This window comes from Arctopsyche grandis, chromosome 12, assembly GCF_051622035.1.
Source record: "Arctopsyche grandis isolate Sample6627 chromosome 12, ASM5162203v2, whole genome shotgun sequence".
NCBI lineage: Eukaryota > Metazoa > Arthropoda > Insecta > Trichoptera > Hydropsychidae > Arctopsyche > Arctopsyche grandis.
In genome coordinates, this window is record NC_135366.1 from 8338653 (window position 1) to 8358524 (window position 19872).

General features: G+C 33.8%; 2 protein-coding genes across 2 annotated transcripts in view; one reads left to right on the forward strand and one right to left on the reverse strand.

Moving 5' to 3' along the window:
• The window catches only part of Flo2 (flotillin-2), a 172065-nt gene that overhangs the window by 91442 nt on the left and 60751 nt on the right, over positions 1 to 19872 (reverse strand). The gene's annotated exons all lie outside the window — the stretch shown is intronic.
• On the forward strand, positions 14240 to 16214 carry LOC143920116 (glucose dehydrogenase [FAD, quinone]). Its single transcript, XM_077442829.1, has 2 exons — positions 14240 to 14492; positions 14590 to 16214. Exons 1-2 carry the CDS (start codon positions 14240 to 14242, stop codon positions 16212 to 16214), a joined length of 1878 nt encoding a protein of 625 aa, XP_077298955.1.

Below are 19872 nucleotides of genomic sequence, written 5' to 3' on the forward strand. Positions count from 1 at the left end.
TCAGAATTTAATAAAATTGTAAAGTTTTTAAAATTTTTGTTTGATAAGATAAATATATATATCCATTATACAATAAAAAAATTGTTGAAAAAATTTACATTGATAAATACACATTTGGTTTTATTTTAAAAAAAATGCTCCCTTATTTATATCTGTAGAACAAACAATAAATTTTTAAAAATTGCCATAATATGGCTGAAAATCTAAAAATTAACTATATATATTGTAATTTTAAACTTGATTTAATATCATAATGATATTAATATACAAGTTGAATCACAATTTTAATACATATATTGAAACTGTATAGGTGAAATAATATACAAATACAATATAAAACAAATATTTTATAAAATCAAAAGTATTTCAATTAATTCCCCGAAAATAAATTGTATATTCAAAAAATTCATACAAATAATTCTTAAATTCTTATAAGCAAATATAAGAACCACAAAATAGATACACGAACTATCTGAAGATGGCGTACCAATAAAAAATCGTAAGTAAAATATATATTTGTTTAAATGACAGGTCATTAACGTTACAATCAGAACAAAACATGATTGTTGCATTACCAATAAATTATGTAATGTGTATTTACAATTGTGTCCTAGTATAAAAATTGCATAAGAATGACAAAAAAAATGTAATACGTCTAAACAATTGAATCACATTTCTCGAAACTTCCCCACAAAAAAAACACCCATTTCAATTCCTTCAACACACCATCACTTAATTACTCTACCGATTCTTATATATACACACATACATACATATACATATACTGGATATCAGTCATATTTGCCAAATGGATTTCAACAATTCCTACAATAATTAAGCAGCGAAATTTCACTGTAAATATGTATTTACATACATATGGATTTAAATAATGTATTACCATTCGTGTAATACATTATTTAAATCCAACAGTAGTATTCAACGGACATAAAAACAATTTAAATAAAATTAATTAACAACTACATACATATTTTTAAAATTAATTAATTAAAGCTTCTAATCACTCCAAAATGTAAGTTGATATACAGGAACCATAAAGAGTACACAAATGAGTTACAAACACCCGGGTACAATTTGCCGCCCCTGAACCTCACGTCGCCCAAGGTAGCTGCCTGGCGCGTCTCACGTAACCGACCGGTCCTGGTGGTTGCGAAATTTTTTGCGACCGGCGTTTCAAAGGTCATTCGCCAAAATTAGAATCCCAGTGAAAGCTTGCAGGAAAATATAAACATCGCCATCAACAAAATCAACAAAGCGTTTCGCAACTACTTTAAGCGCCCGATTACCGTTAATTAAATTCGTCTTTTCTAGGGCGTTTGTATACATCCGAAATGCATCCTGGTCGTAATTATAGGCCACAAAGGTCGTAAAATTTTGAATTTCCCGCGTGCCTGAAGGGTCTACGCAGTCAAGCGAGTTTACGTACTTCCGAAGCTAGGCGGAAAAAGGAGTATTTGTGGCAGCATGGCAATGTTAATGTCATAACTATTATACTTAATGGCGGAATAGATTCATAATAACTATCTGTTTGGCTAGACGGTCACGTATGCAACTTCTTTCACTAAATACGCTACCAGTGATTTTTAACATTTTTTTATTTCAGATTACAAAACCACTTTCATATCATACACGATTTAAGTCGTATTTTTTATCTAACGAAGGTGTATTTCAATTATAATGGTCAAGAATTGGTGACTAATAAATGTAAACATTTGGTTGGTTATGTTAATATAGATTTTTACTTACATTTTAAAATACGCTCATTTTGCCTGTTTAGCAGGGCTGTGAGTCGGAGTAGGATTCGTGGAGTAGGAACATTTCAAGCGGAGTCGGAGTCGTAAAAATCAACCGGCTCCGACTGTTTTTTTTTTTATTATTATTTTCTTTATTAAGGTATGTGTCAACTATAGCCTCCAATTTTATTGAAGTAAATCCACTGATAAATTTCTATACAAAAATCTTGAATTGAAATTGCATCTAATATATAATTTCGAAAGAGACTTTGTATGTAAGAAAATATTGTTGGGTGGGATTTGGTTAGGAACTTCGAAAACAAGTCAAAATTTCCATGACGACATGGGGACAGTGGACGGGGGGCGCCGGGGGGCGAAGGCCCTCGTGGTGCAGAGGGCGAATGCCCCCAGGGTCGCAGAGGCCGAATGCTCCCGGGGGGCGCCGGGGGCATAAAAAAAACAAATGAATATTTACTATTAGATTCGCCATTTTTAAGCTGTTTATATTACAAATACTGAGCGAAGCCGGGTGAAACAACTTCTTCTTCTTCTTCTAATGCCGAATCCGTATTCGGACGTAGGCGAATACCATGGGCAGACGTCGTTTACGGCCAGTGCGAATTCTTCCCTATCATGGGCAAGCCGAAATAGCTTTTCAAGACCAAGTCCCATCCATGACCTGATTTTACGGAGCCAAGAGAGCTTCTTTCTCCCAAGCCACCGTTTGCCTTCTATATTCCCTTCTATGATTGTTTGTAGAAGGCGATATTTGGGGCCGCGAATAATGTGGCCAAAGTATTCCATCTTACGGCGCTTCACCGTGTCAAGAAGCTCTCTCTTTTTATGAAGAAGCTAGAGGACTGTTTCGTTTCTAATATGCTCCTTCCACGAGATCTTTAGCATCCTCCGGTAACACCACATTTCAGAGGACTCTATCCTGTTCATGGATGCCACTAACAGCGTCCACGTTTCCGACCAAACATAGGAGTGCAGGACTCTTAAGCGCAATTTCATAGACAACCTTCGACAACACAAAACATTTTTCATGCTGCCGAAGGCATTTCTCGTTATTTCGATTCTTCTTCTTATCTCCATTTCGGAACTGACGTCCCTATTGATCATTGCTCCTAGGTATTTGTATTGTTCGACCTGTTCAATCATTTGTCCGCGCACACTCAGGTTTAATGGATCCATATTTTCTTTAAACAACTAGTTATAAATAAAATCGTTGAATTGCACGTATTTTGATATGTCGTTTCTTCCGTCTCATACTGTTTTTATCTATTTTTTCTTTATTTATTTTATTTATTTTATTTTTATTTCATACCAGGAAGGCATTACAGGTCAACCCCAATGCGCCTTCCTGGCCAAATTACAAACAATACAGCATTTTTTTTTTATTATATACATAAGTCGCTCAAATTACGAGACACTGACAAACTCGACAATTAACGAGACATCTATGAATTGTACATACATTTTTATTGTAATATTTACATTAATCATACTCAAATAGTGGTGACATAGTAGGTAGGAAGAATTTTTAGCCAATTTTTAATCGGGAATCGTTTCAACAATGAAATCAGAGAAAATTGGCAAACTCTGATAGGAAACGATCAACCAGGAGTCACAAATCCTGGTCTGACCAGCAGCATTACAGATATACTCAGAAAAATTCTTTTTCAATCGAGGTCAGCTCAAGGGATCGAACTCGGCGCCTCTCAGTGTTAAGCAGAAGCTTAACGACCGAGCCACGCTGCTGGCTATGTATGTATCATCATCATCATCATTTACAGCCATTCGCCATCCACTGCTGGATGAAGGCCTCTCCAACACGCTTCCACTCGTCTCTGTTTTGCGCAACACTCATCCATCTCATTCCGCACATTTTCCTAATTTCGTTCACCCATCTTCCTTGCGGTCTTCCTTTTACTCTTTTGCCTTCTCTCGGGTACCATTCAAGCACTTCTTTTGTCCACCTTTCGTCCATCCTCCTAGCTACGTGACCCGCCCATTGCCATTTCAATCTCTTCAATCTATCCACTATGTCCACTACCCTTGTCATATTTCTCACCCACGTGTTCCGCTTCCTGTCTTTCCTCGTTATGCCAAGCATACAGCGTTCCATACTTCTTTGAGTGCATTGGATTTTATTTTGCATCTTGGCGTTCAGTGTCCAAGTTTCACATCCATACGTCATCACTGGCAAAACGCATTGATCAAAGATCCTTTTCTTCAGGCAGAGTGGCATTTTTGATTTAAAAACAGCATTCATCCGTCCAAATGCACTCCACCCTAATTTCATACGTCTCTTTATCTCTTCATTTTTACTACCAGACATGTCAATTATTTGACCTAAATATAAATAATTATTTACTACTTCTACTGGTTTATCATCTAAGGGGATGCTATCAGGCATGCAATAACTATTGAACATTAGTTTAGTCTTATCTACGTTAATTTTTAATCCTACTTTTCTACTTTCCCTGTCCAGCTGTGTTAGTCTGATAAGTAGGTCAGCTGAATCACGAGCTACTAAAACTATATCGTCTGCGAACCGAAGGTGACTCAAAAAGCGACCATTGATGCTTACTCCGGCTGTATCCCAATCCAATTTCCTGAAAACTCCCTCAAGCACCGCATTGAATAACTTGGGCGAGATTGTATCTCCTTGTCTTACTCCTTTTCCTATGCTAAATCTATCTGTACCTGAAAAAATTTTAACCGAAGCTGTGGCATTCTTATATATTGCAGCTAACAGTCCCACATAGGGTTCCGGCACTCCCTGTGTTTTTAGAGCGTTAAGTACTGCATTATGACTAACTGTATTGAAGGCTTTCTCATAATCGACGAAACCTAGGCACAATGGCCGTTGATATTCGTTGGCGCGCTCGATTAGTTCGCCAACTACTTGGAGGTGGTCCATTGTGCTGAAATTTGCCCTAAACCCTGCCTGCTCTATAGGTTGGTTCTCGTCGAGGATATTTTTCAGCCTTTCTGTAATAACCTTCGTGAAGAGCTTGTAGACCGCTGAAAGTAGACTAATGGGTCGGTAGTTCTTGATATCGCTTTTGTCGCCTTTTTTGTGTATTAAAATGATAGTTGCGTTATTCCATCCTTCTGGTATAGCTTGGTTCTGGATGCATTTGCTGAAAAGCCTAGCTAAGATATTAATTAGGGGGGGGCCGCCACATTTTAGTAAGTCAATGGGAATATTATCTTCCCCTGGGGTTTTACCGTTCTTTGCAGTTTTTAGCGCGGCCTCTACTTCGCTAGGCAATACTGCAGGAACCCTTTGGCCGTGTGTCGATTCCAGAGCGGGGAATTGGCCGTTGTCGTTCTCGTATAGTTTTGCATAGAACGTGTAAACTCTGTCTATGATTTCTTCTCTATTCCTAATTATTACTCCGCTCTCTGATCTGATTGCGATCATTTGGTTTTTGCCTAAGAAAAGATCCTGTTTGCACTTTTTCAGGCTACGGTTATTCTTAATGGTATTTTCTATTAGCTTGCTGTTAAAATCCCTGACATCCCTGACTATTCTCTTTTTAATTTCCTTATTTACTAGATTGTATTCTTGCTTATTATTATCCCTATCTAAATTCCTTTTATGCTTAATTAGGTTTTTTGTTTCCGCTGAAATTTTGCTTAATTTAATCTGTTTCCTGAATCCACCTAATTTCTTACCTGTTGAGGTTAGAACCGAACTAATTACAGTGTTCAATTCCTCGATGTCTGCTTCTGGGTTTAATTTCCCGTATCGATTTCCAAGTTCGAGTTCGAATTCCTTTTTCCTAGACCTTAGTTGAGCGAAATCTGGAGAGTTACTGCATCCTTTTATTAATTTCCTTCGTTCGCAATTTATATTAATGGCCATCTTGGCACGGACTAATCTGTGATCGCTACCTATATCTACTTTACTTAAAACACTAACGTCTTTAACGGAGTGCAGGGCATTTGTTAGGATGAAATCGATCTCGTTTCTGTCTCCTTTAGGACTCTCCCAAGTCCACTTATTGTTGGTGTTTTTCCTGAAAAATGAATTAGTGATAAAGAGCCTGTTGTGTTCTGCGAATTCTATGAGGCGATCGCCTCTGTCGTTTCTTTGGCCGGTACCAAAATTGCCTACTGCTCTTTCTGTATTTGCCTTTTGTCCTATTTTTGCGTTAAAGTCGCCCATGATTATTTTAAAGTGGTGACGGCTATTATCGTATGCGTCCTGTATTTTTTCGTAGAAGTCTTCTATTTCCTCGTCTGGGTGGCTAGATGTGGGGGCGTACACTTGGAAGATTTGACAAGTGTACCTGCTCGAGATTCTTAATACTATATAGCATATACGTTCCGATATGTCGCTTATTTCTATAATATTTCTTTCTATTCTCTTATTGATAAGAAACCCTACTCCTCCTATTCTACCATTTGGTAGCCCTCTCCAGTAGAGACAGTTACCACTTTTTAGGATTATTTGGTTTTGCTGTTTTCGTCTTACTTCACTAAGTCCTACTATATCCCATTTGACATTTTCTAATTCATTCTCTAATGCAAGCACACTTCCTTCACTCGATAACGTTCTTACATTGTACGTGGCTAAATACAGGTTTCTATTAGCTAAGCTATCATCCATCGTCACTCTTACCTTGTTGGAGGTTTGGATATTATTTTTCTCGCATTTATCCAAGATGTGTTGAGAAAAAGGCGGTACCTGAGAGAGATTTCCATTCAAGGAGTGAGTTCTTACCGCCATAGACTCTTCTCTGTGGTCAGCTTTGACAGATAGTCATCCTAGGTATCACTTGGATCACTTATGAATTATTACATGCCATTTAACAGGGTTACTTTGTAAGTGAAAGTAGTTAGTTATGATAATAATAGATTAGCAATTGTTATACTACTTTTTTATAGATCTTTATCGTGAGACGCCTCTTTGGAGACAACGGATTTATATATGTGAGTGCGGTTTGCAATTTAATATTTTAATAATAACTTTAGTAAAGAATATAAAATTACACGAATTACTTTAATATAATTTAAATATAAAAAAGAACTGATAGACAGTTGGGAAACACCGTTTCTGTTTGCTATTATTCTATTAAGTAAAGTTCGTTAAAGATTTTTGGCTGGAAGCAATTATGTGGAAGATTTATTGCTTCTGTGGGACCGACTGAAGGACCCTTTTTTTGTATTCAGGTAAGGAGATGTATCTCGTTCGTATATTTTTTTGCTCAGATTTGACACAAAAATTAGCACAAAATTTTTCGAAATAACTGATATAAAACCGCTTTTTACGACCGATTTGCTGTTTATTTTTACACTTAAATTATACTAGGATGCAATTAGTAGAATAAGTGATTAGATGGTTAAGTTTTTAGATTAAATTTCGTGCAATAGCCGGGTTTAAGCGAGTAATAGCGGGAAGAACGCAGAAGCACGTCTTCCCCGCATGACACGAAAGACCGAACTCATGTATGTATATATGTGGCTTTATCTATGTATATACGTAGTAACTATTAATATATGAAGTTTTGTGATCATGCGAAAATTCAAACTCGAGATTTTGACTGATTCAAACTCAGAATCGGTCACTGGTAATGTTTTCATGATCTAGAAAAAATGTGTGTGTGTGTATTTTGGGAATTTTTTGAACACCGTTCGTCCTATAGAGCTGAAACTTAGTATCTGTCATTGAAATTCTTATCGATGGGACGTTAATTTGTTTTCATTTTTTTAAGTTGACCGGAAATGGTACTTCCCCTGATATGAGTCTTCTTTTTTAGTTTTTGAATTCAATTATCTCCCAAACCGCTAATCAAATCAGACTGATTTTTTTAACATATAATACAAATTTTAAATTTTATACCTACATATTTTTTAAATATTTTTACCCCAACCGGAAGTAGTGCTTTTACTCTAAAGAATCCAGGTTTTTTTTTATGTTTTTGTCAGACATCTTTTGGTTTATTGAACCGAAATTTCATTTCTAGAAGCTTAATACCAAGTTATATATAAAATTTAGTGAGCAAGTGGTAGTTGACTCTAGTTCAATTTTTCTTCCACTATTGTGTGAACACTAGAAAGTTCAAGTATAATCATTTTATCAATGTGATGAAAATAAAAAAAAATCACTAAATTTAATAAAGCGAAAGTGGGAGTTATTCCTCTTACAAAAATCAAAAATGTTGTGACCACACGATTTTTTCCACACCCCCGAACGTATCAAGCTGAAAATTTATATTCGTATTCTTTATGTACTAACTTAGAGTTGATAAGGTTTTCGTCAGAATTCGTACATCGGAAGAAGTATAATAAATACTTATATTATAAAATCAAACCAAAATATTCTAATTTTAAATTCAAGTATTTGAAACAAAACAAAATAAAATTGTTTTTGAAACACAAACGATTTGCTTCAGCAATATGCAAAAATAAATATATTTACAATTTACATATTAAATACTAAAAATATTGCTATTGCGAATTCCAAATTTATCAAAGTAATATTTTCGAAGAATAACTTTATAAATTTGTAGAAAAAATTCCATTTCATCAATTTAAAAAATAAATTTTACTCACATCTTATAAATATAATATTATATATACATGGATTTATCCACATAAAAAAATTTGCTTTGAAATATTAATGATTTAATATAAATTCAAAATGTTTTTTTTTTTTTACTTTTTACGTTTTAGCATCTTCTTACTTCGCTTTTTAGCATTTGTGATCGACATTCCTCTTGTTTTTTTCGATAGGTAAACAAAAACTATCACTGACCATTACGTAAAGTGCACAGACGAAAAGAATGCAAATAGATAAAAAAAAAAGTTAATGGCAGCAAGAAGTGAATGGTGTAACAATCGGTTAATAAATATCTATAACAATATATGTAATACACACGCAAAACAATAAATAAATTGAATTAAAATATATCGCACACATAAGAAGGCATAACTGGAATGTGAAAATTCGAAATGCGTGAAAAGAAAACGTGTTAAAATGAAAATTTTGCATCGCTGATTGTAAGTCAACAACCAAAATATACCTATGCGTAATATCAAATTGAATTATATAACACCGAAGTATAAATAAGCGAATAATTAGAAAGTTTTAGCTGACACTGGCGAAAAGGCGGTGACAATGATTTTTTCTCTTAAGGTCAGCGCCTTTTCACGAATCGATGATTTTTAGCTAATTTAAAAAAAAGCAATTCAATCCATAGTCGAATAGTTAGTTGCAAACGATGAAATATCGATCACATTGTACAAACATTCGAAAAAATTGCAATACATATGTAGAATCATTTATGTAAATGTGTTGTAAAACTACAAACATATGTATCTATGTACTATTTATGTATGAATAGAAGAAACATCAACAAACGTGGTTCAACGAAACCCAGGATGCACAAATGCATACGATTCTAATCGCATTGCACGCATATGTATACTACGTGATGCTCCCACGTAATACGTTACAAACGATCGGATAACGTAATAATCGGATTACATATACCACCATAATATATACAATAACTCCTCTCTTTCTCGGTCATTCCGTGGTATTATTCTTTCGTCTCTCTCTCTCTCATCATTAGTCATTTCCTCTCGACCAACTTTCAATTTCAAATGGCGAACGTGAGATAATACAAGATACAGCATATTGAACATTACCCGCAGTATGTCAAACGGAAACCATTAACATACGAACTATAAAAATTCATACAAATAAATAATAATAAAAAAAACTTTTGAAGTGACCAACTATAGGTGTCTCACTCGAAATGCAAGTATGAGGTCAGGTACTTTCACTTGACGGTCAAACGGAACCAGTCAATAGAAAAAAAAAATATAGTACATGCCTACAATAATAAACTCACTCACAATTGTCATTTTTATTTACGACAGAAAAACCAAACAGTCAAAGGTGAGGCAAAAGCTAATTTTAAAATTGAGAGGCATCAAGATTTTTGACCTGCGATTACACAGAATGTGTGTCAACAATGTCGTTATTGACACACATCGCGTGTGTCCTAAGACTGTGTAGTAACAGACCAATTTTACACCTAAAATCTAGTAATGATGTACCTAATTTTTTTTAGGAAATCTGCTGCCATATGTGCAAGTTTTTTGTTCAGAAAAATATATGAACACAGGAAATTAAATGAAACAAAACGGTAGATTGAAATCACGATATCCAATAAATCAAATACTAGTAATAGTAATTTGCAAATAATTATAGACCATAATGTGACATTAGGTTAAATACTCGCAACACTGAAAATGGTGTTGTTGACTAACACGTTATCAATAAGGAAATCAACAAATTCGAATGTCCCTGAAAAATTCCAACTGTAGTAGGAAAGCAAAAATTTAAAAACATGGCAAACGGAATACGTCAAATTCGTCGCGAATTTTTATGAAAAATTCTCAAGACCATCTTTTGTAAGGATCGGACAAAAGAAAAGTATTAAAGAGTGAAGTGGAAAGCTACTATGAAAGCCCCACCAGTGGTGTTGTTTATATGGTGGCGTAAGTCGCTCAACGAATCAGTTACCCGTAGTCATTCACTTCGTGTACATGAACGTTCAGTGTTGTCTTTTACCTTTTTTTTTTTAAAACAAAATATACAATTTATAATATCAAATTGACATAATATAATACAAATGTGGTGATACGCCGTTAAAAACAATAAAAACAAAATTGGATCAAAACGAAAATAATTCAAAAGGTATACCTGTCTAAATGTACTGTAAGTTTGTAACAAGTAAACTTGAAGATAATAATGTAACGTTAAAAATAAACACCATTTAAAACAATGTTTAACTCTTTGCGGCACGAGATTTGAAACAAAAAAAAGTTACGTGTTGCATAGAAAAAAAATTTTTTTTTAGTTAGTGTGACATAATATAAACCTTTGTGCTTTAAATTGTTTTAATTTTTCGAAGTGGTATAAATTACATCCCACCATGCAGCAAAAGATAAAAAAGGGTGGGCAATTTTTGATACCTCTATGCTTCAAAGAGTTAAACGTCAGTGATGTGATATTTTAATAAGCTTTAATATCAAAATAATTATAGGTCACATTCATAAGCTTACGTAGTCATACGCCAAACACTTCAATGATTATAGTCTTTACTTTATTTATGAATAAATAAATAACAAAAAGTCACGTTTCTTTTATACATATAATAGGCAGTTAAAACAGTAAAAAATATTCAAATTTAGTCACAAAGAATACTTTAATAGCTTAAAGACTTTACACAAAACACATCAAAAAAAGTGCACAATAATTTTCTATTCAAAAACGACGGAAAAAATAACATTGCGCAATAAAAACAATTACGTTACATAAAAAACAAAAGGTTTCATCGGACGCGCGAAAGTGAAATTTCGATTTTCCACTGAGAAAAATAATTAGCAATGTAAATTGCATGGACACTCGAAATATAAAAATAATAAAAAGCACCGAACATCATAAACGGAAATACTACACGTCACGCATTAGCTACCGAAAATTTAATTCAATTTAAATAAAATGAGGTAAAAAAACGACAATAGCATTGACCTAATGCGGAAATCGCACCGGTGAATTACGCAACGGACCGGTCCGTTCGAACGGAAATGCAAGGAAGAAAGCAGACTTCAATGTTGCCACTACTACATATTACATGTGTACGTACGTATATGTAACACTGCCGCTGCTGTGTATCATGAACCTGATCCGATCTACAATAACAACGCTCGAGATGGTCGAAAGTTGCATAATATATAATACCTGACGAATAATGATCGTCGTTCAAAAATCGGTGAAAGTCACACGGACGCGTGATAATTTGAATCGCACGAGAGATACATACGTAGATGATGTATTCCCATTTTCACATTCCGCGCGACAATTATGCATATGAATAATAATTTAGTCATAAAATACATAATTACTTTAAAATAGTAAAACACATACGCACCGATGCGATGTGCGAACGTCGACAGTGCACGTATACGCTGTCACATTAATAATTTAAAGACTCTCAGCATGCAATTTCTAGTACCAAATAAAAAACACTTTCGTTTGTATGTATTTCAAGTTGTATTGATTGATCACTAGGAATTTTACAAATAGCAAAAAATATACTTCAAAATCATTATTATAATATTTTCGCTTACTTACCGATTGTATCCAATATAATGATATGGTTTTGTAAAGACAAGCAACTTTCTTTTCAGTCACTGACAATTTGTACTCGACGCGATTTCTTAAAATCTCTTCCTACTTCGTTAACAAGAATACTGCTGACATCAGCAAAACGTGAATAATTTCAAAAGTCATTCGAAATTAAATAAATATATTAAGTACAAGATTATTCTACTAAATTATTTCGAAAAAATCGCTCAGAAGATATCATAGCAAGCAAAATTAATAATACATATATTGAATTTGGTGTCAGAAATTACTATCGCTTCATGAAGGATTTTTACTTCATACGGAAAAAGTGTTTTTTTAAGAGTAAATAACATTTAGCAACAAAAAATCATGTTTTTTACTTACCGGAGCGGAGACTTATCATTCTTTACTAAGTTTAACCCACTGAATTCGAATATGATAATGATATTTTATAGCTAAAAATCACAATCAATAGAAAAAAAATCTGCCTATTGATTCCAATGCTAGATTTTGAATTAAAGACTGCTAAGAATCTGTAAAAAAAATTGTAAGAAATCTCAATCAGTAGGAAAATTTTTCTGACCATTGATTCCAATACTCATAATTGGCAGAGCAATACTAGATTTTGAATTAAAGATTAAAGCTATAAAAATTTTCCATTTTTTTAAGCGCTCATATATCTTAAATGAGAGCAAGTAAACAAAAATCATTGTCATAATCGAATTCAGTGGTTCGAACTTAGTAAAGATTGATTAATTTCCGCTAATAATAATAAGGAATAGTAATTTTTTGTTGCTCAGTGTAATTGGAGATTAAAAAGTGAATAAATATGTAAAATTCTGTCAAATGATGAAAATAGTGACACTTATTTCTTCACGTATCAGAAATAGCAGTTAGAATAAGATACATAAATAAAAACAAACAAAAATATCAAAAGTTGTGGAAATAGGAGATGTGGACTTTATGATACTTTATGGTTTAATTATGATACAAGTAATATATGTACATATGATACAAGTAATCTTGATAATTAAATTTATGCGTGTCGTCTCAATTGTAATGTGTGATAATAAATAATTTCCATAATATTGCAATAAGATCAACGTGGGTTTATACGCAACCTTTCGATTCGTGTTGCGTCCGATTTTGTGCAATGTTAAAACCAGTTTGAAAACAACATTTTTGATTGCCAATACTTTTTGCGACTAATGAATTTTCGTCGAAGCACTTGAAAACGTGTTTTCTTTATCAACCGTAATCTTACGAATATACACAAACGACTTCCGAAAATGAATTCTACAACAACAAAGGATATTATTGCCTTCAGCTTTATCAATGACAGATCAGTTTGCAGATGGGCGGTCTTACATACCCGTACGTACAATGTTCGATTACGCAAACTATATGGGAGAAATTCATCGTAGGTGAAATGCACTACCAGTGAGGTAATACGGATACAGAGTGCTCGTTTTACAGTAACCTCACGTGTCCCACGTTGTCATAGAGGCTTTCACCGGTGTGTTTTGAAACACCATGTACGTGTACATACGCACGTAGTACAAAAAAAACAAAGAGGACGATTCATCTCGTGGAAAGAAATCGGTCTAATGTCCACGCGGCGTCTCATCCGAAAACGTAAAGGTTGATTTAACCCAAATCCGAGGAAAAAATTTCTAAAATTTACATTTTGAAATCATATTTAATGACCACCTACATGAGGACTTCGATCCGTTATAAAGTACAATGTAATAAAATTATAATAATAATAAAATCGCGAAAGTATTGATCAAATGAATCACAAACACGAAGCTACTACATATGCATGTCGCTCACGCATTATGTCAAACGCTAAGAGGAAAACTATTTTTATGTAAATATCAGAAAAGGTATGCATTACTCATGAATAAATAATATATGTATGACGATATATGTATGTATATTTCGCAAACAGCCAATGCCTATATAAATTAAGCGAACGAAACGCGTACACGCAATAACATATATTGTACCTATGTACATATGTATATATTAAAGAAATGCGGAAAAACGTTCAAATTATTCAAATTTACTAACATGTACTTTTATCACATTTCAGATACACAAATGATAGATGAATGGAAAATATAATTCGGTCACTGACACTGCGATGATTCGACGAAAGCACAAGAAGCTTTATCACTGTGTAAAATCTACCGCGAAAGGACCCGAGCCTCCTGATCTTCAAAACGGAACTATTTACATCGAACAATCTCATATATAAACTTAACTATAGTAGAAGCAAATGAAGTGTCGGAACGATATCAAATAAGTTTTTAATACAAAACAAACTATGGGTGTGGAAATCTTGTTGGCGTCGAGTGCTTTCAAAACAATAGGTGTTACAAGTCTCTGGCTTATTCCCATACTGTTTGGTGCTTTGACTTTCCACAATTATGACAGTCATGATCCAGAAAGTAAAGTGAGGGATGTAAACCCTCAAGCGGAGTATGACTTTGTGGTCGTCGGAGGCGGAACTGCTGGATCTGTCGTTGCCAACAGACTCACGGAAATACCTTCGTGGAATGTCCTTTTACTAGAAGCTGGTATTTTTTTTATAGAAATCTGTATCACGGAAATACATTCTTAAAGATATCTATATTTATGTACGTTTAATAAATCCCTATTGTATAATTATTTCAGGACAGGATGAAAATGAAATTTCCGATGTGCCTTCGCTGGCGCATTATCTACAACTGACGAGAATGGATTATCAATATAAAACAGAATCAACTGGAAAAGCTTGTTTGGGAATGAGAAGAGGAAGATGCAACTGGCCGAGAGGGAAAGTACTTGGCGGGTCCAGCGTTCTCAACTACATGTTGTATGTAAGAGGAAACCGTCACGACTACGATCATTGGGAGTCCCTCGGAAATCCAGGATGGAGCTATGACGACGTTTTACCCTATTTCAAAAAGTCAGAAGACAACAGAAATCCTTATCTCATGAATTCGAAATACCACGGGAAAGGGGGCTACATGACGATACAAGAAGCCCCATGGAGGACACCGTTAGTGGCGGCGTTCATTCAAGCCGGCACAGAACTAGGCTACGAAAACAGGGATATAAACGGGGAATACCAAACGGGATTCATGATAGCGCAAGGTATCATACGGAGAGGATCGCGATGCAGTATGGCGAAGGCATTCTTGAGACCGATTAGGAAGAGGAGAAATTTCCACGTCAGTCTCAATTCATACGCACTTAGAATTCTTATCAATCCGTTGACCATGAGAGCGTTCGGCGTAGAGTACGTGAAGAATGGACAGAAGCGAACCGTTCTGGCGAGAAGAGAGGTAATTCTGTCGGCAGGTGCCATAAATACTCCTCAATTGATGATGCTGTCGGGAATCGGTCCCAAAGAGCAACTCATGAACTTGGGTATTCCGACGTTGAGAGATTTGCCGGTGGGTGAGAATCTTCAAGACCACGTAGCAATGGGTGGATTAACTTTTCTAGTCGACAAACCAGTAGCAATAGTTCAAAGTAGATTTCAAGCGTGGCCTCTCACCATGCAATACGTACTGAGAGAAAGAGGCCCTATGACGAGCCTCGGTGGAGTGGAGGGATTAGCTTTTGTTAATACTAAATACGCAAACGAATCTGGTTTATGGCCGGACGTTCAATTTCACATGGCCCCAGCAGCATACAGCTCCGACGGTGGAGATCAAGTAAGAAAGATTTTGGGACTGACCGACAGAGTATACAACGATGTATGGCGACCGATATCGAACATGGACGCTTGGACTATAATGCCTTTGTTATTGCGTCCAAAAACTAGAGGATACGTCAGATTGAAAAGTTCAAATCCATACACAAAACCAATTATGAATCCTAGGTATTTTGAAAACGAATTCGACGTGGCCACTTTAGTAGAAGGTGCCAAAATAGCTTTAAAAGTAGCCGAAGCATCACCCTTCAAGCAATTCGGATCGAGATTGTACATGAAGCCTCTTCCCAATTGTGTCGACTACGAATTTCTCTCTGACGCGTATTTTGAGTGTCAAATGAGGACGATATCAATGACGATTTATCATCCTGTTGGAACGGCTAAAATGGGTCCAGAATGGGATTCGGAAGCGGTCGTAGATCCCAGATTAAGAGTTTACGGTATCGAAGGGTTACGAGTTATAGACGCGAGCATAATGCCAACGATAGCCAGTGGTAATACAAATGCGCCAGTAGTTATGATAGGAGAAAAAGGATCCGACTTAATAAAAGAAGACTGGTCGGAATTAAGGTCTTACGGTAAACGAATTCACACATAAAATTAGCAGTTTCATTGGCCGTAGTGGGTTAAATAGCAAGGGCAATTAAATCATTTTATTACAATAATAATTGAATTGCATATTTCAAGTTGAGCACAATGCTGCACGAATATTGTAATTAATGTATATGGGTAAATATAATAAAAAATGAAGTCATTTTTTTATAATGTGTGTTTGGGAATATATGTACATATATTGTGTAAATATGTATGTTAGATAGCGTAATGTTTTATAAAATAAAAATATAAAAAACATATTTGTAATTTTATAACAAAATATAAATCGTTATTGTTGAAAATTGCATACATTATTTATACCCATAAATTTATTTCATATTACAAAGTTGTTATTTCTTATTTACGTCTACTAGGAACTTGGAATGGGACACAGCCGGAGTAAGCATCAACGGTCGCTTCTTGATACACCTTCGGTTCGCAGACGATATAGTTTTAATAGCTCGTGAACAGATGTAGGATTAAAAACTAACGTAGATAAGACCAAACTAATATTCAATACTTATTGCATGCCTAATAGCATACCATGGATGGATAAGGTTAAATAATAAAACAGGCCACTGAATGCAAATATGAACAAAAATTTGTGAAATTTAAGATTGGATATGCTAGTTAGGGTTCAGGTAGTGAACAAAATTGAAAATAAAAAAAAATGGGTCGAAGGGTGATGCAAAATCGGTCAATTAGCAGTTTTTCGACTTTTGCGGTGTCAATACGTTTCGGGAAAATAATTCATATTTGATTTCACATAAGATTTAAAGTATTTATTTCAATTTTATTTCATAAATAAACTTTTTTTGTTCGTTACTAGTTAATATAACAATTGTTCACGTCTTTTTAATAATATTTTTATGTATGTAGGCGAGAGTGGTGTACCTGTGGACAATTTTCGCTTTTTCACTCATAGCTCAGCAACTATATCGTTTTATGCAAACTTTTTAATGTCATTAGATAGGTTGAATATTCAAGATTAAAATTAAAAAAGAAAAAATAATGATAGTATAACAGTTTTTTATTTTTTACAAAAATTAAAGACACAAAAAAATTGTCCAAAGGTTCAACACTATGTTGAACCTATGGACGGTGTATGTTGTACCTTTGGACAGATATGATAATTTATACAAAGTATTTCATCTATTATTATTTCATTTAATATTAAAATTCTCTATTATTATTCTCTAATATTAAAATTCTCTATTATTAATATTAAAATTCTCTATTAATATTAAAATTCTCTATTATTATTCTCTAAAATAAAATTCTCTAATATTAAAATTCTCGACTATTTCATTCAATGTTGAAATTCTCAAGGTCTACATTAAATTCCAACTGTGGTTTGAGTCTCCCAGACTGGCCTACCACTCTAGGAGGAGGCAATTTCTTAGAAATTTCCTCTTGACAAAATCTGTTTGGTTTGAGAAATCTGTTTGTTTGTCGATGTTTTCTTGTAATACTTAATTTCAATATCATTTTTGATTGGATTATTCATAACTTCAGCAACATAATACTTGAAAGTCTTTTTGGTTGTTAACCTCTGGACGCGACCAGAGGTACAACCAAATAAATGTCCAAAGGTACAACAAAACGAAAAATTCAACTAATATTAAAATACACTTCTTTGTGGTTACGTTTTAACAAATGTATCGTCGTTACCAAATAGTTAAATAACCACTATACAAAACTAAATGCATATTTTGTATGAAAAGTTATTTTAATAAATATGAAAAAACAAACAGTTCGTAGGTAAATAATTACTTTTGGGTCCCAAATAACGAAATTCTTGAAACTACTCGAATCTTGCAGCGCGCGGCACCAAAAGGTGGATTGAATGTTGCCAATATTCGATGTTCATAATTCCCTAGAACATTGTGTAGCAAAAATATTTTCCCCGACCGAAATAAAGTATTTTTCCGCAAGTACATTCGTCCATAGGTACACCACTCTCCCCTATGTATATTAAGTGATTTTTAGTTTTTTTTTAAAAGCCACCTAAATATAAAATAATTGACGGTTTTGAATCCAAAGTATATTTGCATCAAGAAATTGAGCGAATATATGGTGTTTCATATCAATCGGTCAAAAGAATCGAAAATTGCCGAAGTCCGGAGTGATGCCTACCTCGGCTCAAACACAAAAATGCGGTAGAAAATGAATATCTACCGCTCGAAAATATTGTTCATATTTGCATTCAGTCGCCTGTTTTACTATTTAACCTTAGTGGTCCATCCATTGTGTTACACGTCTATATTTCTACAGTCTTCTGATCGTTTTGAAACTTGGACATTTTGCGCAGTTTGGTCAACGATGGAAATTTAAATCGATTCTGATTATTCGATGGTGAAAAATAATAGTAATGGACACGTTAAGAAATGCAAAAATTTTGGACATCTTGACGTTTAGAAGTCAATAACCTTAGATGCTTGACTTTTCGCCATCCACTCGTCTTGTCAGATTTTAATTGTTTAAACGTCTGTAAATTTTTATTTTTCACACTATATCTTATAAAATTTGCATTATAGGCCCCCATTATCTCTCATATATATTTTTACTTACAAATATTATACAAACTTAGGCGGTATGTATGTAATGATATAAAATCTGCCCAAGCCTTTAATTAATATATTTAATTACATTACTTTAACCTGGGATCATACCTTTGTTTAAATCCTAATCATCGTTTCATTTGATATATTAATATGGAGCAGAAATATATATTTCTCAGTTTCATTGACATACATATATGTATATATCTTCTACATGTAATATATCAGTGCTCTATAATATAGTAATATATATATATATATATATATATATATATATATATATATATATATATATATATATATATATATATATATATATATATTGATATATGTATTATGGGGAGCACTGATATATGATATGTTGAAGATACATACATATATTCTTCATATAGTTATTAAATTAATATAATTAAACAACACACGTCGAAATGTTAAAGGGACAGGATAAAAAATTGGCCATGTATAATTATGAATTAATTGTGCATTTTAATCAGATAAGATTGCATGTCAAAATGCTAGTAAATACAAATGAGTTCTAATAGCAATTATCAACATGAATCATAATCTGGGGCAAAGCATATGCATATATTTGTCGAAATGATAACCTTCTGCACGCAATTGTAAATACACAATAATAGAAATATTGATACTACACATATCTTTATTGTAACACATCATTCCTCTGAAAATCTTTAAAAAAAACATTACTTTTTTTTTTTAAATTACATAATTTATCAATTCCGTATGATAATTAAAGAGTTGTAAACTATTTCTATTTCATATCAGTGAAAATCAGCTAGGAAAATTAAATGCACATCCTCTTTTCAAGTGCTAAAAATGAACCAAAACATATACATTGCACAATAATATATAGGTAAATAATAAAGAAATAATGCAGTGCCAAAAATAATTTGACGCTAATGCGTACCTCGGTATACTTACATATGTATAACGAACAAAAATGTAATAACTTACATACATTTAATTTTAAGGCATAATAAATTGAAATGCATACGACATCTAAGGAAGAATAAACGTGACGTAAGATCCTACAAAATAATGTTTGGCAAATGGCTGTAAATGATGATGATATATATGTAT